The following is a 25,029-nucleotide window of genomic DNA, read 5'->3' on the forward strand; positions in this document are numbered from 1 at the left end:
TACCCTGGAAATTCTGGGTTATGCTACATGCTAGTTGTGACACTTGTAGCAGTTATTATCTTGGACTTCAATATCTTCATCCACATTTAAAGTCATGAATTTGTAGTAGATGAACTCTAATTTCCTTTTAAATATAAATGTTAAAATGTGTTAGTATTTTATAATGCTAATGTAGATTTCCTTGGTTATCACCCAAAGGTCTAGAGTATCTTTGATTCTGAAATTTAAAACAACAAGTATGGGAAATGAAAAAAAAAGTCAAACACAGCTCAGAGTTGGTCATCTCAGAAACAAAGATCTGGGCTGGAGGAAAACGCTGAGAAAGGTAGAAAAATCCACAGGAGTAAATGAAATTGCCTAGGGAGAATATATAAACATGAGGCTAGAAAGGGCTAAGGATTTCCCATCTAAAAACATTAATGCATTATCAAGGGCATTAACTAATTCATTCAACAAATATTTATTGAGCACCTACTATATGCCAAGCAGAGTTCTAGTGGTGGGTCTATAGCAATGAAGCATAACAAGTCTTTGTTCTTGTTGTCTTACATTTTAGTCAAGGGAAGGAGAATAATAATAAACAAGTAAACAAATAAAAGAAATTTAGATAATAATAAGTGATGGAAGAAAACAAAACAGAGTAGCACGGTAGAGAGCAATTTGACAGGAGGGTAAGGTCAGTACTTTAGATAGCGGTCAGAGGGGGCTCATGTGGAAGGTGGTATCTGAACTGAGAACTGAGTGAAGGAGCCAGCCTCTTAATGGATCTAGAAGAACAGCACAGAAAAAGGACCTCAGGTGGAAATAGGTCTGCTGTTTTTAGAACCAAAAGAAGACTATCTGGAGTGTAGAAAGTAAGGGAGTGAAATATTTAAAAATGAGGTCAGAGAAGAAAGGAGTATTTTTATTCTGAGTGTGATGGAAAGCTATTGGAGGGATTTAACCAAGAAAGTGATCTGATCTGACTTATGTAAAGATCCCTGCAGCTGCTATGAGATCATATATATATAATGAAACTGTATCATGATACAGTTATTTGTATATCATTTTAATTGTAAAATGATAAAAACTGTAAAATGATATACAAATTAAAGTTTTATTATTTTATAACCACTTCGAGCTTCAATTTCCTCACATGTAAGCTGGAATAATACCTGATAGGATTGTGTTAAGGATCTTTCCTTGTCAAAGGCCAAAGACACATACACTAGGCCAATCACAGGAAGATCCTGAGAATTAGTGAAAAGGAGCACAGAACTAGCAGATAAACATTTATGTGGGTCCTTCTACGGTGATGCATGAATTCAGAGGAACTAGTGCCAATTATTCTTATGGTTTGGTGGTAGGATTCTGAACTACCATTTTCGATCCAAGTAAGAAATTCAGGAAATTTCCTAGAAACCTTGAACCATTAGCTCTTTGAAGGCAGGGAATACTTTTATTCACTTTTGTATTTACTTCCTATCAGAATGCCTGGCACAGAGTAAGTGCTTCACAGGAGACTGTGTGTAACACAAAGAAGTTAATGCAATTCCATACCTGCCCTTGCACAAGCTTACAGTAAACTGCTACTCCTTAAGGAAGTCATGTGACCTGATAAAGGGCGACTAAAACCTGATCAAAGAATTGGAAGCAATATGCTGACTGCAAAAACAACCTTAGAGATCAGGAAAAACATATAATGAAAACCTATTACAACATGAAAGATCTAGAGAAGAGCAACATGCTTATTTGCCAAATCTCAGGATATCAGGCCTGGGGTTTTCTCCTTGATCTGAGAAGGAAAAGGAAAATTGTGCTTTGCTTAGCAGGTAATTTATGTATGGACTCCAATAACCTCAGAAGTGTTAAAGGTCAATTACCATACAAGGTGATTTGGATACCAGAAGGATTTTATGTGTTATCAAGCTCGTTATAATATTCTGATATGAAGAAAAGAAACAATCATGTATTTCCACATTTATCACTTGAGGATGTTTGCTGTAAGTACAATAAGTCTTCACTTAAAGTCATCAATAGGTCCTTGGAAACGGCAACTTTAAGCAAAAGAACGTATAATATAACCAATGTTGCTATAGGCTAAATGATACTAATAAGAATTAAGTTCCTATGACATATTTCTGGTCACAAAAACATCACCGAATTTCTAAATAAAGACCCCAAAACTTTTCATACTAATCACTGAAATAAGTGTGATCTATATACACATTTAAAACACATGAATAGGCCGGGCGTGGTGGCTCACACCTGTAATCCCAGCACTTTGGGAGGCCGAGGTGGGCGGATCTCAAGGTCAAGAGATAGAGACCAGCCTGGCTAACACGGTGAAACCCCGTTTCTACTAAAAATACAAAAACAAAATTAGCTGGGTGTGGTGGCGGGTGCCTGTAGTTCCAGCTACTTGGGAGCCTGAGGCGGAAGAACTGCGTGAACCTGGGAGGAGGAGCTTGCAGTGAGCTGAGATCGCACCACTACACTCCAGCCTGGGCGACAGAGTGAGACTCCGTCTCAAAAAAAAAAAAAAAAGGAAAAAAGAAAAAAGATGAATAAAAACAAGTAAGAAAATTACTTACCCAATTTTTGGTGAATCAGTGAGTGGTGGTAGTCATGGAGGTGGGGGTTAAATCAAGGAATTTGTTTGCAAAGCAAAAAGGAGCACCTCCTACCACCGGGAAATTCAAAAACAATCACAAATATGACAGACTTGCTGTGTGCTTTAGTGCCACATCGTTTATTGTACATTTGTATAATTATTGTAGACTTTACAAATTTTTATTTTACAATAATTTTTATTCATTCATTCATTTATTTTCCAACCCGCTTATACCAGTTCAGGGTTGAGAGTAGCCAGAGCCTATCTCAGAGGCTCAGAGTGCAAGGTGAGAACCAGCCATGGACAGGTTACCATTCCATTGCAGGGCCACTCATACCCATGCCCATACTCACTTGGACAGGGACCATTTAGACACCCAAGAAACCTAATGCAATCTACATATTTGCAGGAGTATCCGGAGAAAACCCAAACAGACAGTGGCCCCAGCTGGGAATTGATTTTTTTTCCATCAATATTATAATAAAATGATGTTAAATGAAATGAAATTATTCAAGAATCTACTGTACTTAGTTGGATGGTGGCATGCCCAACTCAGAGGGGTGATTTGTATGAGATATTATTTTTCTTTTTTTTTTTCTCAAGACGGAGTCTCGCTCTGTTGCCCAGGCTGGAGTGCACTGGTGCAATCTCGGCTCACTTGCAAGCTCCCCCTCCTGGGTTCACGCCATTCTCCTGCTTCAGCCTCCTGAGTAGCTGAGACTACAGGTGCCCACCACCACGCCCAGCTAATTTTTTGTATTTTTAGTAGAGATGGGGTTTCACCGTGTTAGCCAGGACGGTCTCAATCTCCTGACCTCATGATCCACCCACCTCAGCCTCTCAAAGTGCTGGGATTACAGGCATGAGCCACCGCACCCGGCTGAGATGATTATTTTTCAAAAGGAGTTCAAACTCTAGCTCCTTTAAGTGAGGACTTGATTCCAGAAAACGGTTGGATTTATAAAATACTGTGTCTACAAGACCCTTCAAGGACATAGACTCTGTGTAAATAAAAGTTACGCCTGTAGCCCTACTACTTGGGAGGCTGAGGTAGGAGGATCACTTGAGGCCAGGAGTTTGAGACCAGCCTGGGCAACACAGCTAAATTCCTTGTCTCAAAAAAGAAAAACAAAAAATTAGCCAATCATGGTGGCTTGTGCCTGTAGTCCCAGCTACTCAAGAGGCTGAGGCAGGAGGCAGTGAGTTATGTTCACACTACTGCACTCCAGCCTGCATGAGAGTCTCTTAAAAAATAAAAAATAAAAAAGTTAATCAGAATTCTCTTCTGACTTGCAGGGAGATTTGAAAGGAAACAATCTAAAATTGAGGAGCAGTTAGGGGCATGGACTCTGGAGATGGATTGCCTGCATTTGAATTCTGGTTCTATTATTTACTTACTGCATGACTTTGAATGAGTTATATTACCTGTCTGTGTTTCAATTTTCTCAGCTGTAAAATCAGAATCATATCTACCTTAGAGGATTTTATGATATTTAAATTATATAATATTTATAAAGCAGTTGAAGTAGTGTCTGGCATATAGTAAGCACTTAGAGGTGTAAACCAAAATATTACCTAGACCACTCTCCTTGTCCAAGGCACATGAGCTCGTGTTTGAATGAATAACATCAGAGTTGGTTGTTTTTCCTTCAGACGTAGGACTTGTGGTGATAGGTAATAGCCCAGATGCATGCTAAGCAGCAGGAAAGGCCAGTTTAGAATTTAAAATGCACATGGATAACTCACACAAACATAATTATCATTCAGAGTAGTTCATTCATCCATTCTCAGCACAGGGGTAATTCCTGTCAAGCCACATGAACAAAAAACACACAGTGAGGAACAACTTTGATACAAAAACTAAACCAGTTATATGAAATGTTTTTTGGGGAAATATTTCTAGAAATTATTAATGTTAAAGGTTCTAGGAGTAGTCAGTACAAACCAACAAATATTTTCTGAGTATTTACTGTTTGGGGCACCGTGGGAGGCTTATGAACTCTGTATCTTCCATGAGCAGAGAAGAGCATGATGGTGACATGTAGTGGAGGTACAGACACTGAAGCTGGGTGCTGGTTGGGTCCAGGAAGGAAATCAGCATGGGCAGAAGAGGAGAGAAAAAAATTAGGAGAAACAGATGGAACCAGCTGCAAAATTCCCTTAGAAAGTAAAACTCTAAGAAACTGAGGGCTATAGTTCAACACTGTGGTTTTTTGTAGTAAACATGATTCTCCCTGTGCTAGAAGAGAGAAACTTGGAGTACTTTGGAAAGAAAAAGGGTACAGTTCCTGGTGAGAAATGATGTGCCAGTGAAGGTTATTTTAAGGGATACACTGTCTGGGGAGTAAGACGTACAAATGCTGAAATTACTTAAGTGAAGGTAAAGGGAGCTGAGTGGTTGGCTGCCTTTCAGCTGTTCTTCTGTTCCCAAATAGACTTCAATCCTTGGGTGCATGTGGTCAAGGGGGCTTTCAGGTACCCTGAAAATTGCTCAGTAAAGGGCCAGTGGCTGCTCTGAATCCTTGGGCCTGCTAGAGGCAGAGTTGTATAAAGGGAAACCCTTCTAGCTCCATTCCTTCATATTTCAGGGCTGGGGACTATGAGTACTGTTTCATGTGGACATGCTGAGGGAGGAATAGGGAGACAGAAAGAGAGGGGAGACTAGAGAAAACAGCCTGGATTTTTTAGTTTATTTTCCCTACCACTTTGAATTAAAAAAAGAAAAAAGAAAAAAAAACAGTAAAAATAAGAAAATAGCAATTTATGTAGCACATTTTCAAATTTGGGCTTCCTTTTCCTGTGTTTCCTTGATATCCTGCCTCTAAAACTGTGATCTAAGTCCTTTAAAAAGACTCTTGAGAGCCTGGCTTCAGCCACTGGCTGTGTAAGAAGTGGTAGCCTTGTAGCAGCAGACATGTTGTTTATGGTTATCCAAACCCAACACCTTCCTTAATGAGAAAGGAAGCAATAAAACAGGAATAGCGGACAGGCCAGCTGGGCTAATCAGCCCTGGCAGGAGGCCCACCCTCCAAATGAAGCTGGAGCTCATTAATTCTAGCATCTCATCTAGTTGGAAATCAACCTTCCCCAGAATTTCACGAAGAACAGTAGCTCTTTAAGTAACCCAAACTGGTCCTCTACAGAGTTGGTTACAAAGAGCTGAATAGCTACAGGAAGCTTCTTAAACCTTACCTACACACAGAGCTCTTCTTAGGGACATCCTTGCCTCTTGTCAGTCTTTGTTCCTTATTGTATTTATAAGTGGTCAAGGCGAGAGCTCTGTGCCCTTCCCATGTTTCTTTCCATCCTTCTTTTGTGTTTTTTGACTCTCCACTTACTTGCTACATTAGAGCAGAGGATATTGACTCTGTCCTCTTCTTCCTCACTGCCCCTCCGAGTTCTGGATCTTGTCATTTGTTCCTTGGTCTTACTGCCTCTAATCTTTTCCTCTTCTAGTCCATCCTTCACACTGCTGCTATTTGTTAACTTGACAAATCCCTCTTCAGCTTAAGAACCTTCAGTGGTTCCCTACTGCCAGCAGTGGTACTCAATTATTTGTGCTCAGAGAGGTCTGTTTGATCAGCTGGGAGATGTGCTACAAGCAACTTGTTTCAGATACTATTGAAAACAGTGATTTGGGAATAATTTAGTTCAAAATAAAAAGAGTGGATTCAAAGTTGTCATAACAATATTTCGCCAAAATTCTGAAATGTTTCCTTAACTGGGGAAAAAAAGCTAAGGAGCTAGTAATTGCATATAACCCATAGTCTATTTTATCTATTTGTCCATGGGAGTATTTTAGACACGATAAAATAAAGTTGAGAACCACCGAACCACAGGATAAGATGCTAACTGCTTTATTTAACTTGTTATCTTAGACTTTCACAACCATCCCTTAGCTACCTCTTCCCCCATTGCTCCCCTGTGGGAGGAAGACCTATGGTTCACTACAAAGAAAGGACTCCTACTTTTCAACTACACGAAGCAATCGTGCTTTTTTTGTTTTGTTTTTTGTTTTTGAGACAGAGTCTCGCTCTGTCACCCAGGCTGGAGTGCAGTGGCGCCATCTTGGCTCACTGCAAGCTCCGCCTCCCAGGTTCACGCCATTCTCCTGCCTCCGCCTCCCCAGTAGCTGGGACTACAGGCGCCCGCCACCACGCCCAACTAGTTTTTTGTATTTTTAGTAGAGACGGTGTTTCACCATGTTAGCCAAGATGGTCTCGATCTCCTGACCTCATGATCCGCCCGCCTTGGCCTCCCAAAGTGCTGGGATTACAGGCGTGAGCCACCACGCCCGGCCATAATAGTTTTTTACCGATTACCTTTCCCGTGCTCACTTCTCATCTGCATTGTTTTGATTTTTTTTTTTCAAGCCTATTTCAAATGTTATTTCCTCTGTGAAACTTTCCTCAAACCTTCAGAAAGTTAATTCTTTTCTCCTCTGGGTTCCAAAGTTCTTTGGACCTACCTCTGACCTTGACCTTATTATACTGAATTGTAATTTTCTATTTTTTTTCCTTTTTGCATGCCCTATAGAATGCTTGACAATTACTTTGCTTATAAAATATTTATAAATAAATGAGAGAGATAATATTTTACTGATGAGAAAGCTAAGTTTCAGAGAAGATAACTAATAATCTCAGTATCACAAGGGCAAAAACCAAATCCTCACAGTTCCAGTTTAGGGCTCTGTTCACTTTCTAATTCAATTTCCTGTTTGAGGAGACCCACAACTTCTGGTTGGCTAAACTGCCTCCATATTTAACATGTCCTTCTTAGGTTAGACAAGCTGGGCTATTCTGAGCTCAGTCATTCCAGTATCTCATCACATTCCTCTTGATGCATTTCTTCTGTCTAATGTACTTCCTGTCAGTTTCATTAATCTTTTTCTGTATAATTTCTTTTTATCATTGTGTTCTGGAGTGCCATCTTTGCCCATTTTCTTTTGGTATCAGATCAATTTTTCATTTGCGGCTTCTGTTTCTGTGACATTTTTAGGATTTAAAATTCCATTCTCTGCACTTGTTATCTCAAACCACAGAAAAGCAGTTGAATGTAATTGCAACAAAACATAAATTTAAAATAAGGACATACACAAAAAAGATAAAGTCACTGGGGAGGCAAGGACATTATGATCATATGCAAGAAAATGGGAAAGAAAAGTTTCACAGAGCCCAAAGCAATGACTACGTTCAAGGATAAGTGCTAGTGAGAGAGAGATTGGAAAGTAGCCACTTGCACATAAATTACTCTTCGTCTCTTTCCCAGTCCTTTTCTGTGACTAACCAACCCCTACCTACTTACAAGTCATAGGTTCCAGCAGCCTCACTGGTAATTTTACTCTTGCTTAGGACAAACCCTATAATCCTCCCACTTACATGCTGAAACACTGGATGGTCATCCTAAGTTGCCCCTTCCTCCTGAAGAAGCTTTTTGCCCCAAACAGCAATTTGCTCCCAGGGCCATTCCTCCAAATGTCCATGGGTAGCACATACCTTCTTCACATTGTCATTGCCTTGCATATAACAGGACCTTACTAAACACTGACCAAGAACCTGTGCATATGAAACATATGAATGGAATCCAGTAGATCAATGCAAATAACCCTCTAAAAAGTCTTGTCGTCTTCCACTATCACTTGCCTAATATCATGATACTCAACTTCATTCATTCATTCAACCCTTACTTCATTCATCCATTCAGTTCATTCAACCCTCACTTCCAGGACACCCACCCTAGATGATGTTCTTTCACCAAGAACATTCATTCAGTATTCTCCTTTGAAAGCCTTCCTAATCCTGGGTGGTTAGGAATATAAATATTACATGGGTTATAAAATAAATAGTTGATAAGTGTGGGCAATACTGAATAGTGTAATGGATAAGAGTGCTGGTTCTAGAGTCAGATGAGCCTCAGTTTGAACTCCAATTTTACTACTTAAAAAGCTCTGTTGGCTTGAGCAAATCACTGGTTTATTTAATAGATTAATAATATATATTGCACTCAATAAATGGCATTTATAACCCAAAAGGTAATATAATTATTATATTTCTGTAAGTTAATGATGCATTTTTCACAATTCAATGCTTTTGAAATCAGGACATTATTCAAAATCAATATCAAATGAAACTTGCCTGCTGTTTACCCTCTCCCTTTCCAGTTGTTATTAAATTAATGGTGAATTCTCTAATATTTGTTCTAAGATTCAAGGAAATATTTGTATGTAAGAATCAAGGAAATTAAGGTTCATGGAATGACAATGACTAAAACTTTGGTGTTCTTTGGTGGTAAACATATCTTTCAGGTTAGACTCCCCAACTATAATATTTTTCATGTCTTGTATATGAAGGCCAAGAGTCAAAGTTTCCCTTAGGTCATATTCTCCCATTTGCAGATGCACAGCCAAGTGGGGTCACAGAGGCTAATTTACCGAGAAGTTCATGGAGCTTAAATTTCCAGCTCCCTGCTTTCACAGGCATCTAACAATATCCTAAGAAGGGCTCTGCTAATGTGTTCATATCGTCAAATATTTACATAATTTGCAGATTTCCTTGTTTTATTTTCCTTATAAAGGTCCCCATTGTATAAATGTCAGGCCCCATTGATGTTATCCCGAGGTATTAATGTGGTACAGTTTGTATTTGGGGTCCTGTGCCTTCTGAGTACGGGTGACCCTTAAACGACATGGGTTTGAACTGTGCAAGTTCACTTATACATTAATTTACGTCAGTAGAAGTTACATTGGGTGCACGTGCCTCTCCTTTCTGCCCTTCTACCTCCCCCACCTCTTCTGCCTCTGCCATTCCTGAGACAGCAAGACCAACGCCTCCTCTTTCTCCTCCTCATCCTACTCAATGTGAAGACAAAGAGGACAAAGACCTTTATGATGATGATCTGCTTCCACTTAATAAATAGTAAATATATTTTCTCTTTCTTATGATTTTATTTTCTTTCTTTTTATTCCCTTTTTATTTTTGGAAACAGGGTCTTGTTTTGTTGCCCAGGCTGGAGTGCAGTGGCAGGATCCCAGCTCACTGCAGCCTCAACCTCCCTGGGTTCAAGCAATCCTCCCACCTCAGCCCCCCAAGTAGCTAGTATCACAGGCATGTGATACCATGCCCAGCTAATGTTTGTTTGTGTGTGTGTGTGTGTGTGTGTGTGTAGATATGGGGTTTTGACATGTTACCCAGGTTGGTCTCGAACTCCTGGCTCAAATGATTCACCTGCTTTGGACTCCCAAATGCTGAGATTACAGGTGTGAGCTGCCACGCCCAGCCCATGATTTTCTTAATAACATTTTCTTTCTTCTAGCTTACTTTATTATAAAAATATAGCAGATGATACAGGTAACAGACAAAATATGTTTATCAGTTAGGCTTATGTTATGTTATCAGTGAGTCTTCTGTTATGTTATCAGTAAGGCTTCTGGTCAACAGCAGGCTATTAGCAGTTAAGTTTTGGGGGAGTCAAAAGCTGTAAATGAATTTTCGACTATGCAAGGGAGTCAGCGCCTCTAACCCTCATGTTATTCAAGGGCCAACTGTATTTCCTTGGCGTGTGTTTCTCTTCCCCTCCATCAAAACCTGCTCTTGGGAAAGGATCTTCTGTTTGCCTTTAAAGCCTTAGTGTGAATTTAAGCCAGTGTAGTCTACCTCTTCCCAGATTGCTTACATTCTTCATCATCATCCTAATGTAGAATGAAAGATTGTTCACTCAAATGAAATGTCTGAAACAAACAGACTGAAATATTATTTGGGGCCACAAAAAGACTTTTCCATCACTCCTAAACAGATACACTGAAGATACTTTCCTACTATGTCTATACGTAGGCATAGCTCATAGGGCTGTCTAAACTGATTTCCATCTATTCAACACTACCACAAAGTTAGCAGCAGATAAGTTTCTTCTGCAGTGTGAACAGCAGAGACAGCACATATAAATGTGAATGAGATAAGACATTACTTCTTTTATACTTCAGGTGCTTTATTCTGCTCATTCACCTGCCCCTCGCTTTGTGCATCCTTCCCTCCAACATGTATTGAGCACCTGCTATGTGATAGGCACTGGGACATTGAAATAAGCAGTCAATATTGCCGAATGAATGAGGGAATTAATGAATTAATCAAACAAATACTGATTTTTGTGGTGATACTACTGTTCTTACCCTAGTAATGTGTTTTCATTTTCCAGTTTTCTCCATTAGAGAAGACTAATATTATCATTGTCCTCATGTTTCCTTTAATTGTGCCTCGAGTTATTCTATGGTGCTCAAGAAGAAGTGGGTTTTTGTTTGTTTGTTTTGCTCTTTTCTTCTTATTTACTAAGAGGATCAAATAAGCAGGTAAACTGGAAAGCTGGTTAAAAGCAAGAATTTCTTTTAAAATCTATTAATTACTTCAAAGAAATTACATGTCCTTCTTCCTTACTTCCATGGTCCTGCAACTACAATATATTGGAAGAAGTGGCATAATGTCACTGCATTTATTGAGACTTCAAAAGAGTTGATCTTTATTAAATATAAACAGTCATAAGCAAGGATAACAAATGAATAATCATGCTCATATGATGAACCATACAAACCATTCCTTTATCCATACATGTCTACCACGAGTGGTTCTCTGATCATACCCTAAGAAGAACTGTATAAATTAGAGAGTCTAACTTTTAGGTGTTAGCCTCAATGTCACTTTCTCTGAGAGGACTTCCCTGATTTCCTTTCCCTCACAAACTAAGGTGGGTACTTCCCACCGTGGACTCCTAGAGCACCCTGTAATAGGAATCATAACATCTTATTACTGTTGCTTGCTTAATTATCAGTTTTCCCCACTGGACCATAAGGTCTATGAAGACAAGCATCACGTCAGTCTTGCTCACCATTTTATTCTCAGGGACCTGGAAAATTCTAAGAATGTTACAAGTAGTCAATAAATGAAGGAAGGAAGGGAAGAAAGAAGGAAATGAAGGCAAATAGAATGACTACTATAAAGAAGATAGTAAGAAATGCTGTGAGGTATGGAGAAAAGAGAACTGTTACATACTGTTGGTGGGAATGTAAATTAGGACATCCATTATGGAAAACAGTATGGAAGTTCCTCAAAAAGCTAGAAATATAACTACTGTATGATCCAGTAATCCCAGTACAGGGTATGTATCCACAAGAAAATAAGTATGCCAAAGAGATACCTGCACTCTCATGCTCACTGCAGTACTATTCACAATAGTCAAGTTATGAAATCAACCTGTCTCCATCAACAGATGAACGGAGCCAGGTGTGGTGGCTTAGGTATGTAATCCCTGCACTTTGGGTGGCTGGGGCAGGAGAGTCACTTGAGACCAGAAGTTTGAGCCCACCCTGGTCAACACAGCAAGACCTTGTCTCTACAAAAAAATTAAAAAATTAGCCAGGTGTGGTAGCGTGGGCTTGTAGTTTCAGCTACTTGGGAGGCTGAAGCAGGAGGAGCGCTTGAGCCCAGGAATTTAAGGCTGCAGTGAGCTATAATTGCATTACTGCACTCCAGCCTAGGCAAAAGAACAAGACCCCATCTCATGAAAAAAAAAAAAAAAGAATGGATAAACTGGCATATATATTTGCGGAATACTATTGAGCCATAAAAAAAGAATGGGATCTTGTCATTTGAGGCAACATGAATGAGCCTGGAGGACATTTGTTTAGGTGAAATAAGTGAGGCATAGAAAGATAAATACCACATATGTTCTTGCTCATATGTGGAAGCTAAGAAATTTGATCGCATAAAAGTAGAGAGTAAAACAGTAGTTACTAAAAGCTAGGAAGGGTGGGGAGTGGAGATAGAGGCTGGTTAACAAATCCAAAATTACAGCCAGATAAAAGGAATACATTCTAGTGTATGATAGCACTGTAGGGTGATTATAATTAACATAATTTATTGTACATTTTCTAATGGCTAGAAGATTTTGAATGTTCCCAACACAAAGAAATGATAAATGTTTGAAGTGATAAATGTGTGAATTATCCTGTTTTTTTTTTTGTTTTTTTTTTTGAAACAGAGTCTCGCTCTGTCGCCCAGACTGGAGTGCAATGGCGTGGTCTTGGCTCACTGCAACCTCCGCCTCCTGGGTTCAAGTGATTCTCCTGCCTCAGCCACCTGAGTAGCTGGGATTACATGTGCCTGCCACCATGCCCAGCTGATTTTTGTATTTTTAGTAGAGACGGGGTTTCACCATGTTGGCCAGGCTGGTCTCAAACTCCTGACCTCAGGTGATCTGCCTGCCTCAGCCTCCCAAAGTGCTGGGATTACAGGCATGAGCCACTGTGCCCAGCCAAGTTATCCTAGTTTGATCATTACACATTGTATACACGTATTGCAATATCATTCTGTACCCCATAAGTATGTACAATTATTATATGTCAATTAAAAATAATTTTAGGAAAAAGGAAGGAAGAAAGGAATAAATTTTTCAAATATTGGGGAAGCCAATTGTTGAGTTTAGTTAGTATTCAAAATGCAATAATACGGACAGTACTTTTGGAAACACTTCCTTTATGACTGGGATTTCACCAACTCCTTTCTGTGCTTATTGAATTACTGAAAATAATATCAAAAAGTGTTATTTCCTCTTCTGATTCCTCTAGGAGATGAAGACACAAATCACAGAGTCCAAAGGACTTCAGCCAAAGTGGTTCTTCTGGGTTCTTAAGTCATTGTTTTGGAGTCAGCCCAGCTATCCAGACTATACCATCTGCACTGTGTCCTAAACTTTCTCACTTTCCCATCTGACTCTTCCCTGTATTTTTAGATTATCAACTCTTTCCTTTGACTCATCTCCCAATGTACACATGATCATCATCATTCTAATGAAAGGGAAAGAGTGTGTGGATCATCCAAAGGGGTGATTTGTCCACACACTGCTCAAACATGTCTCTATTTGGCTTTCAAATGCATCATGTAGATTTTCATATAACCAGATAATTCACCCACTGCTCAGAAAACTGAGAATTCTTCTCTAAGTGGCAATCCAAATTTGCAAACCACAGCTGTTTTTAGCAATTGAGTCATTGTCTTTCAGGTGCCAAAAATATCACCTATCATATTCCCCAGAGTTCAAAAAAAAGAGGAAAGAGGAGAAAAAGCAAAGAACAAGTTGAGGATAAAGGTAATGTAAAGCTTCTGTAGTCACAGAAATTATTAAAAATAGCTATAATAACTATAACAACAATAATAATAGCAATAAGAACTAGCATTCAATAACAATGAACAAAACAGGGCTTTCTCACATGACTTTCCTAATCTACCTAAGAGGGAGGGAGAATAGTATCCTTAGCATCTTCATTTTACAAACAAAGAGACAACATCAGAGAAATCAAGTAAGTGACTGGCCCAAAGCCACACAGCTATACTTAAGCCAGGCCATCAGACTTCAAATCCTGGGCCCAATACCCTATTCAAACAGCCTTACCAGTGATTTATCAAGCCACTCCCACATGGCGTCATTTTGGTGAAAAATCTGCCCCTTTTCTACCACTGTGGGCCTAATGGGGTCCTTAGGACTTCACTTCTACAAAGAGAGAAGAAACAAAGTACATTTCTAGCTTTGGGGTGAAGGTTCTAGGTATATAGACAGTAAAACCTTACTTGGAAGGCCAGGCACGGTGGCTCACACTTATAATCCCAGCACTTTGGGAGGCCAAGGCGGGTGGATTGCCTGAGCTCAGGAGTTCAAGACAAGCCTGGACAACATGGTGAAAGCCTTGTCTCTGCCAAAAATACAAAAATCAGCCAGTTGTGGTGGCATGAGCCTGTAGTCCCAGCTACCCGGGAAGCTGAGGTGGAAGGATTGCTTGAGCCTGGGAGGCTGAGGTTCAGTGAGCTGAGATCCTGCCACTGCACTCCAACCTGGGTGACAAAGTGAGACCCATCTCAAAAAAAAAAAAAAAAAAAAAAAAAAAGGCTGGGTGCAGTGGCTCACGCCTGTAATCCCAGCACTTTGGGAGGCTGAGGCGGGCAGATGACGAGGTCAGGAGATTAAGACCATCCTGGCTAACATGGTGAAACCCCATCTCTACTAAAAATACAAAAAATCAGCTGGGCTTGGTGGCAGGCGCCTGTAGTCCCAGCTACTCGGGAGGCTGCGGCAGGAGAAAGGTGTGAACCCGGGAGGCGGAGCTTGCAGTGAGCTGAGATTGCGCCACTGCACTCCAATCTGGGTGACAGAACGAGACTCTGTCACAAAAAATTAAAAATTAAAAAAACATAAAACCTAACTTGGCCCATCTCTGAAATGGTTTGAGGAACTTGCAAGAAAGCCATTTGGCTAGTGGGCCCTAGTTTGCACTTTGGACCCTAATTCCCAAGAACCCTCCTCCCCACCCACCAGGGACTTCAGGAACAGTCAAAGCAACATTTCAACAATCAAAGTTTGGGGATCCTTGTCTAGTCTCCTAGCTCTCATGTCCCCAGGGAAGGCCAGTGCTTAGCACACCTTGGGTTGTGGTGAGAGAGACTCTCCTCTTGGAGGCCCTAACAACTGGGTCCAGACTGCTTTAGCCAATGAGAAGTCTATCCAGTGGTTCAAATCTCAGGGAATCTGTGATCCAGCAACACCTCTAGCGTATACTCACTTAAGGCAATATCTGGCAAGAGCTTTGTAAAAGAGAATCAGGGGAAAAAACAGGGAAATGACTTAAAGCCTACTAAATGAAACGGGGAGGATGAAACTGTGGAAGATCATATTTTCCAAAAATGACTGCAAAAACATTTCTGGTCTTACATGCTTTTCCAGAATCTTGCCACTCCCGCATTGAAAGGAGGAGTTTATTTCTTTTCGCCCTGAAGCTTGGTGGGTCTTGGCGACTACTTCAACGAACAGGATATGGCTAATGTGATGCCATGTGACTTCTGAGGGTAGGTTAGGAAAAGTGATACAGCATCACCTGTCAGAGACGGGAGTGAACAAGCCTTCTGATGGTCCCAGATACTAACCTTTCAGTAATCCCTGCCTTTAGGTCTTTTAGCTCAAGCTTCAGATATCATGGAGCAGAGACAAACCATTCCCTCTGTACCCTTTGAGAATTCCTGACCCATACAATGCATTGGCTTAATAAATGGCTGTTTTATGCTACTAAGTTTTGGGGTAATTTGTTGCACAGCAAGAGATAATCGGAATAGGAGCCCTGGCTTGAGGGGACCCTGGGCATGTTCTGTTTGCAATTGCCAAAAGGTAAGTTCAGACCCTGCTGCTAAGCCTAGCCCTCCCTGCCAGTTGCTTTCTGCATATAGGTCATCTCTCAGGGGCTCTACTGTTCCTCCCAGTGACAGCACTTCCCCTTCCCCTTCTAAGTCCATTAGGTTTGTTTTTAAAGATCTGAATACCAATTGTACGCAGGGTTTTAGCTCTTTTCCTTAAGTTTCTTGGGCCCTGGATAAATCGGGAAGTAAGTTATTTCAGTTTTCAAATTGGTTTATATGGTTAAGGCATATGCAGTGTGGGACGGTAATGGGAAGTGGGGATAAAGGAAAGAACCTAACTTCCAACACCTTTGTCTTAGTTCTAACCTACAGCCACTTGCTATACTTAAATAATAACATGAGCACAGTTAGAACCTTCACTCTCAGTGCCTTGATAGAACTGAATCATTTTACTTCCAACAACAGCCCTTTGATCAAACTCAAGACTGGAAAAGCCAAAACTATAGGAACTTGACTATCTTGTACACTATTGTAATATAAACACTTAGAACAGTTTCTAAATATACTAAGCACTCAATAAATATTTATTGAATGAAGCAATAAACAAATGAATTAATGACAGAAAATTCTTCCCTCCTTCTAGAGGGCAATATGTAATATCAGATTAGCATAATGTGCTTAGAAAGCTAGAGTATTCAATAGGTTAACATTCTATTACATTAGGTAATATGTTTTCAATCTGCTGAAAGTAAGTGTTAAAACTTACTTTACCTTGAGGGCAGAGACCATGTCTTATACCACTTTGTATCCCCAGCATCTGACACTTTGCCTTAGGTACTTGCTAAATGCTCAGTGAATATTTTTCACCAAATGAATATCAAACAGGGACTGGTAGAAATATTTCAAATCATTTAGTTCTCCTAGGCTTTGCCTAGTGGAAGGCAGTGACAGATAAGGGTGCTGGCCAATGCACCTGATCCCTGGAGGGATCAGATTGGGATGTAGTAGTTCAGAAACTCTGAGGCTTCTCAGCCTATCAAACTCTTGAGAACAAGAGAATTCCAGAGGCTGTTTATAATCTGAGTATGACATTGGGATGAATACAAAAAAGGTCAAGACCTCCACTTTAGCTCTCAAAATTGATGTTCTATGATTTATTCAAATAGGATTTCCTTTCAGAGCTATAAATGAGCTATTCATTTGTCTATTTATTAATTCATCTCATATTTATTGAGGGCCTACCTGTTATAATTTTTCTGCAAAGATTTGTTTAATCCGCTCGAGAAATAGCAAACTATTCAAAGGGTCCCCATTCCCTGGAAAAGAACCTTAACTGGGCAACAAAAGATAATAATATATTGTAGAGGCCCATGACAATTGTAGATGTAAGATCCTCACAATTTAGAATTAACTAATCCAGTAGTTCAAAATGTGATCCATAATTGGCATTATGGAAAATCACTTGACAGATGATTAAAAATAGAGACCTCTGGGAGCCACTCCAGCCATATTAAATCAGAACATCAGGAGTGAAATTAGAAACTTTAGTGAGCACCACTGGTGATTCTGATTGTACTCAAGTCTGAGAATCACTGACCAAAGGTGTGCTGATAGCACTTACATGCAATTGCTTAATATAATATAGCTTTCCTCTCAACTTTACAAAATTAAGATCTTACTTGGCTAATTCTAAGACACCTAGGAACAGTGTAAATATGGCTCAGAATTGCCAGTGCCCAGACTGGAATTTCACTGAATGAATATAATCATTTTCTCCTTAAAGTAACCTAAAATAAACCCCTCCAAAAAAGAAAATATCAAGTAAATCTATTCTTCCCTTATGAAACTCACAAGAAGCAAACTATAAACAAATACTTCATATTAAAATAGACATGCTTTAGGTCAGGCACAGCGGCTCACACCAGTAATCCCAGCATTTTGAGAGGCTGAGGTGGGTGGATCACTCGAGGTCAGGAATTCAAGACCAGCTTGGCCAGCATGGTGAAACGCCATCTCTGCTAAAAATATAAAAATTGACTGGGCATGGCAGCTTGTACCTGTAATCTCAGCTACTCGGGAAGCTGAGGCAGGTAAATCGCTTGAACCCAGGAGGCAGAGGTTGCAGTGAGCTGAGATCATGCCACTGCACTCCAGCCTGGGCAACAAAGCAAGCCTCCATCTCAAAAAAAAATTAATTAAAAAAAAAATAGAGACGCTTTAAACCTTGATATGGCACACACAGACCCTTTTCAATTTGAAAAACAATAAATGACAGGCAACAACTGTGATGGGGAGCTTGTGACCATGCCCATCTAGACTGCACTATTTTCCTATTTTTCTACCCTGGTTCCCACAGTGCTGATGCCCAGCTGGGACTTTGTGTCTTTTTCCTTGTCTTACCCCCAGAATCGCTCCTTTTCTTCCCAGGATACTTTTACTCACTTTCTGAATTTTCCTAATCTGGTCAGAGAGTGTGTCTAACAGGCGAGTTTTCAGGAAGTCCATCACCTTGACCACCCGGCCATCAATGTAGCAACTGGAATAAAAATAAAATAAGAATCAGATAAAATCTCAAGCAAGGGACTATAAATACACTTCTCTAGCCCAAGGTCTCTGTTGCCCGAGGAAACAAACCAGGGTTCCACTTGGGCTCTCATATTCTAAAAGGTTTTGAACCTGGGTACTTTTCAAACAAATAATAACCTTTTTATCTTCTCCATTTCCACCACTATTTGTGGGCTAATACTGTTATTTTTTTTCAGCTTTTGTCACATGAAACCCCATTGCTTACTTGCTGGAATTGATGGAAATTCCATAATACAAATTGGATAATGAGGAATACTTTTTTTTCCCCTTGAGAAAGTAATTTAACACCCATCCCATGTCCATCACTAATCCCACCTTAAAGTAATAAAGGTATGTGAGAGGTTTGAAGGAATACTCAATCATTTTAATAAATTTTTCCATACCTTTAAATAAGAAAATAAACACCAAAGCAAAAATCTGACTTAGTGTAGTGAGTGAGTCTCCAGCTCATTCCTGTGGGCGAACACTCTGTAGTCAGCCTACTACCAAAATATGCTGTGGTTGCCTACTACCTCCAGAATGAATGAACAAACTAATGATGAATGTACAAAGGTGGAAGGGCCCTCTCCTAAAATAGTAACAACTTGATACTCATTGGTTTTTGTTTTGATTTGGTTTTTCTTAGCTTAAATGAAATATTAAGTTGTTGACACTATGTTGTAAATATTTGACCAAAACAGGCCCATCCAGCTTTGTGGAGATATCCTTTGTGAGACTCTTTGCTGAAGATTAAGCTAAGGCTGACACAGGGTTAGGTGATCTTCGTTACCTCAGACCTTCCCTTACCCCCATCTTGGCAAAGTTCTGAATTCAATCAATTTCTAAATGCTTGTGATTCCTGGGTGCCTTTTCCAATCCACTAAGTTATCCTTGGTTGTTGGCTAATGATAAATTATTTCATTTTTAAGAAGCAGCCACCCATCACTACATATTATAGAACTATGTGAAAATTATTTTCAATGTCAACTTGCCATACCAACATGTGATGTATTGGAATGGTTAATTTTTAAATTTTTGTTTTATTGTAAGGCAGGTACTTTAGTTGAGGTAAGGGTGGTAGATGATCTACCTACTCAGCTTTCCTTTTGGCCTCACTTACGACTTTACGACATTTCCACAGAATCCAGTGCTTAAACCATTGGAATGTTGGAGCAAATTTGGCTTTTAGCCAGAAATATCTGACTTCAAATTCCAGATCTGGTATTAATAACTACATGATCTTGGGCAAGTTACGTAGTCTCTATGGGCCTCAGTTTTTTTATTCTTAAATGGGGGATAATATATCTTCTCCTCAGGCTTGAGAATTAATGAGCTAACAAATGTAAAGTTCCTGGCATACAGTAGGGACTGAACAACTTTTAGTTCTTCCTAATTGTCACCTCACAAAGATGGGATTATAAACAATAGGAGACTGATTAATTAAGTTATGTGTAAATATAGAACACTATAACAGTGGAATTTCTCTGCTGGGGGTACATGTATTTGAAAATTTTTGATGGTTACTTATATCAGGAAATAAAATAATAACATGTCCTTTGCCTCATCCCTTGTATAGATGCCAGACTCAGATCCAATAAACATTTATTATGTGCAACACATAGTGCTGGGCATATCCATGTCCATTATCCTATCTCATAACCTGTTCATAGTAGTACTTCTTCATTAGCACCTCTGATTTTTGAAAAAAGATCAGATACTTAATTAGCACCTCTGATTTTTGAAAAAAGATCAGATACATGGCATACTACATGAAAGCCAGGCATGTTGAGACAGAGTAGTGTTAAAATTAAAAATAATTTATGCAATGCTAATCTAACACACATTTGAGGACATGAATACTTGCTACTATATTATATGGTGACCAGGAATTTGACAAGTAATGCATTGTAATTATTCTTTTATTATTTAATCAAATATATTACACTTTCCTCTTTTCTCAATTAGTTCCCAGTAACTACATTACACATCAGTATTTATAATTTTTGTTAGCAACACACATAGTTTAATACCTATTGAGATAAAAATTCCAGATGTAATTTTTCAGTAGGTAGGATTTCCTGTGAAGAACCTCCCTAGCCTACCCCAATCTGTGGCCCATGGTTGATGGTCCCTTCATTCTTTTCCTCCTTCCTTTTCTCAAGTACCCAGAATCTGGAGTTAGAAAACCTTGGTTCAATCCCTTCTTTAAAGTGGGTTTTAAAAAATCCAAATCTATAATATTTTCACAGGGTTGGTGTACTGATCATATAAGGAAAAATGCTGGGCACGGGACCTGTCATATAAAAGCTATTCAATAACCAGATCTACTCTGTTCAGATTACTTAACGGCCCAAGGCAGCAGAAACTTACACTGAAAGGCCATGGGATGGGATGGGCAGGGGAGCATCCCTCTGGAGGAGAGCATGCTATCCGCTGTAGAACTTGGAGTGAGGAAAGTGTAGAGCAGCAAGAACAGATGCTGGATTCCCAGCAGGTGTGAGGCAGAGGCAGGGATGGAGATGGCTGTGATTATGTTGTAAAAATTTGGAGTTTGAAAAGACCTTACTGGTCAGCTGGCCTAAAGCATGTAAGCTTGCTACAATATCCCTTAGAAGTGATTTTCTGGCTTTGCTTGAACATATCCAGGGACAAGAATTCACTGTCATACACTACTAGGACTGCTTCACTGCATCACAGCTCTAATTGACAAAAAGCTCTTCTGACATGGTGCTGAAATCTGATCCCTGTTACTTACTCTCAATGGCTAGCATTATATCTTCTTGAACCCAGAAATGGTCCAATTGCTCCTTCATGTGATACATGGGAGATGAAATCCAGTAACCTTGGCTTAAGCGGTTTAGCCTATTCTTGTCCCCAGTTTTACCCTTACAAGCTGTATCCAATCATTCTCAGGTGATCTTGGGCTATTTCCGTGGGCTGTGAATTGGATTGGAGCAGGAGGAGATACAGGCATGGAAACCAATAAAGTTATCTTATCTCAATAGTGCTGGCAAGAAATGATCTGGGTCTAAATAAGTGAGGGAACAAGAAAAGTGAAAGCAAGCAGAGATGAAGGAAGAACAAATAAAGCTTCTGTAGAGGGTAAAAGAGAGGAAGGGAGTCACTGATGACCATCAACATATAAGAGAGATTGCCTTGGAGAACACTGTTGCCAAAGAGATGTAGGTTAGTCATACAGGAATACAATTTGTTTAGAGAGATGAAAGATACTGTCTGACATATCAAAAATATACAGAATATCAAGAAAGAACTATATACCACGTAGCTGGGGATATAAGAAAGAGGTACAGAGAAAAGTTGAGCCAAGAAATGTTGACGTGGGGGTCTTTTTCAGGTTGTAAGTAATGGCCAAAGCCATGGCTGCAGATGAGCTCTTCAAGAGAATAAGGGAAATTAACAGAGATGTCAGAGACCCTTCAAAATGCTTCTAAAATATGGCCCTGGGCATTGCCTCTACCTTTGACTCAGCTAAGGACCCCTTCCTCCCCTAGCCTGATGATCACAGCATCTTTTTAATAACTTCAGTCTGAGTCCAATTCACATTTGAATGTCAAAGGAATCCTCACATTATACTGAGAAGTTTCAGCAACTTTCATTTGCAAACTTAAACCCACATTTATATTGTACTATGGAAATATGAACTTTGGTCATCCAGAATTCAGTATCACTTTTAAGAGAGGGGATCATTTAACCATACGGTATGGCCAGGCGTGGTGGCTCAAGCCTGTAATCCCAGCACTTTGGGAGGCTGAGGCGGGCGGATCATGAGGTCAGGAGATCAAGACCATCCTGGCTAACATGGTGAAACCCCGTCTCTACTAAAAATACAAACAATTAGCCGGGCGTGGTGGGGGGCGCCTGTAGTCCCAGCTACTCCGGAGGCTGAGTCAGGAGAATGGCGTGAACCCGGGAGGCGGAGCTTGCAGTGAGCCGAGATTGTGCCACTGTACCCCAGCCTGGGCAACAGAGCAAGACTAGGTCTCAAAACAAAACAAAAACAAACAAACAAAGAAAAACCCATAGGGTATGCATTTATCAATGCCTAAACCTTTTTCTTAGATATGCTTGGACAACTAACTTACTGTACTTACCCATTGTAAATGTGAAGCTTCTAAGAAAACATTCAGCATCAACAATCCGTGGCTATTTGAAAGCTTCTTCCCAGTTACAGAGCTTTGGTTCACTGATGGTAGTTGCATGCGGTGATAGGTCCAATATAAATATGTCATTTATATTTGGGCATGAAGGAGATGGAGTAGTCTGTGGTGACCATTTTATAAGAATAAATTGCTAAAAATGATGATAATGGTGATTTCTTTTTTTCTTTTTTCTTTTTTTTTTTTTTTTAAAAAAAACCCTGGCTGAATGGTCTAGAATTACCTAGACTGACACTTTTAGGTATATCATGGTTATCCTCCAAGCTCTCTTGAAATTCAGCATCACTTAAGATCATACCACAAGTCGTCGAGCTGTTCCACTAAAAACCAAAGCCAAGAAAGGCTGTGTAGAAATAACCTTTCTGGGAACTATCACAAAGGCAATGAAGTTGAAACTTTTGTATTAATACATCATCAAAAGGTCTGTCTCACCCAATGCCAGCAATTCATTCCTACCTCTAGATTGGCAGGTCATATCAAGCATATCTCTGGGGAAGTGGCAAAGATAGCAGACTATACAAAGTAAAAGGAACCACTTATCAGTGTATTCACCAACTCTCCTGTCCCCCTTAATTTTACATTTTAGTTCCAGTACAATAATCTTCATCTTATTTTATTTGGTGTTGCCCTTTATTTTTATTACAAAAGAACTAAATGCTCATTGTAGACGAATTAGAGAATGAACATGAACAAAATAGAAATAGGAAAATGGAAAATCACCTACAGTATAATAAGCACAACACCTAGAGAAGCTCATTGCAACATTTTGCTGCATACTCTTCCAGTTTTTCATAGTAAATAAACATAAAATTTCCCCTAATTAGTTTTTTAATAAACCTGTATTCCAGATCCTATTCAACTAGCATTTAAACTTAAAATTGCTCCAAATGAGACATCCAAGCCCATCTCACAGGGATACTGTCAGAAAGATTACAGACTCCCAGTCAAAGCATCTTATTCTTATTTTAATTTCATTCTGGCCATTTAGAGGTCCTCTGCCAGGAGCAGAGCTCACCTCCTTCCTGTCTCTGTCAGCCAAGTTTTAACCCCATTCCCATCCCACTGACCCCCTTCATCAGGCCCCTAGATTCAGTCTTCAGGATTGTACTACAATTAGCCACTTATGCCCATTAGGCTTTTAAAACATTTAATGAGGAGAGTTTGTTGGCTCCAGGGGCAGCTGGTTTTGTTTACCTGGCCCTTTACTTTAAAAGGAAAAACCTTTGCCCTTTATTATCTGACCCCTTCTTTTATTTCAGGTAATTGCATTAGTGCGGGCTTCCTAGTGCTCAGGAATTTCCGGACTTATTTTGCTCCCTGCTAGTTTCAAGGAGGAGGGGCAGCCTGCTCAGAATTCTAACACCCAGCCTGCTGACTGGGCAGGTAATTCCAGAAAATTGGAGCCTTCCCTACTGAAGGGGGAGAAGCTTGGATAATCATTAGAAAAACCCCGTTGACCTATAAAACCTATTCTGCCACCTCGAAGCAAACACTGGAGAAAGGCTGATTTGAGTATTTAGGCTTTATAAATTGCACTTGCCCCTCCTCCAAAGGCCCTCAGCCTGGGCTCCTGCTGAGCACTTGCCATCAAGCTTTTCTTCTGAGGCTACATTAGTTTTCATCTTCTTTGCAATGGGTCAACCCTCTTATCTTGTGTTTCAGAACTGCTTTGGGCAGGAACGCTTAGATGAAATGAACACTGTTACAAAAAAAGTCAACCTTCCTATCCTGTGTTTCAGAACTGCTTTGGGCAGGAAAGCTTAGATGAAATGAACACTGTTACAAAAAAAGGTTCTACAAAATACAGATGTTTCTTTGGCTTTCTTAAACCAGTTCAAATAATTCCATACAGGAATCATCTAACCTACTAAAGGGACATAGTTCAGTAAGAAAGAGTTTGTACTCTGGAAAAATGCTATAGAAAAATAGTACAGGTAAAGGTCAGAGTTGTGAGCAATACTAAAGGCAAATAATGTCTTTAATGAAAGAATGAGTGCCTGTATGACTTAACCCACAATGAGCCAACCGAGGCTCAAGTGCCATGCCAAGGGCTCCATTTTCTTCATCTTCTTGCTCTCCTAACTCTTTGCACGCTTTGGGTCCTGCGCCTCAAGCCCAGACCCTTTTCCCCATATATCCAGAGTTGTATGTGGAGAGGCACTGAGTGTGGGCAGAGGCTCAAATCATCTTGATCCTAGCGGTGTTAAGGAGAGGTGTACAGGAAGCTGGGAAAGGAAAGGGGTAGGGAAATCACATGCAGCTTCAGCCATTGGAGCAGGCTCTAGGGAGGGACCTCTAAAAATTTTCAGAATAGTAGCAGGTGATGGCACCAGAATTGTGGGCAGAAGTGGATCCATGTGCTTTTGGTCTGAAACTTAACACAAGTTGTGGGGCCCTCTTTAAGAGGAGGACATCAAAAGTACAAAACAAGGCTGGGCACAGTGGCTCATGCCTGTGGTCTCAGCACTTTGGGAGACCAAAGTGGAAGGATCTCCTGAGGCCAAGAGTTTGAGACCAGCCTGGGCAA

At 40.0% G+C, this 25,029-nt stretch overlaps 1 protein-coding gene across 2 annotated transcripts in view; it reads right to left on the reverse strand.

Moving 5' to 3' along the window:
* Positions 1 to 25,029, reverse strand: part of HPSE2 (heparanase 2 (inactive)) — a 778,452-nt gene that overhangs the window by 167,426 nt on the left and 585,997 nt on the right. For both annotated transcript variants that reach the window (XM_054659851.2, XM_001166372.7), the window contains one exon: positions 18,202 to 18,295. In XM_054659851.2, coding sequence (XP_054515826.1) covers positions 18,202 to 18,295 — 94 coding nt within the window. The remainder of the gene's footprint in view (positions 1 to 18,201; positions 18,296 to 25,029) is intronic.

The sequence above is a fragment of the Pan troglodytes genome, chromosome 8 (assembly GCF_028858775.2).
Source record: "Pan troglodytes isolate AG18354 chromosome 8, NHGRI_mPanTro3-v2.0_pri, whole genome shotgun sequence".
In the NCBI taxonomy this organism is placed as follows: domain Eukaryota; kingdom Metazoa; phylum Chordata; class Mammalia; order Primates; family Hominidae; genus Pan; species Pan troglodytes.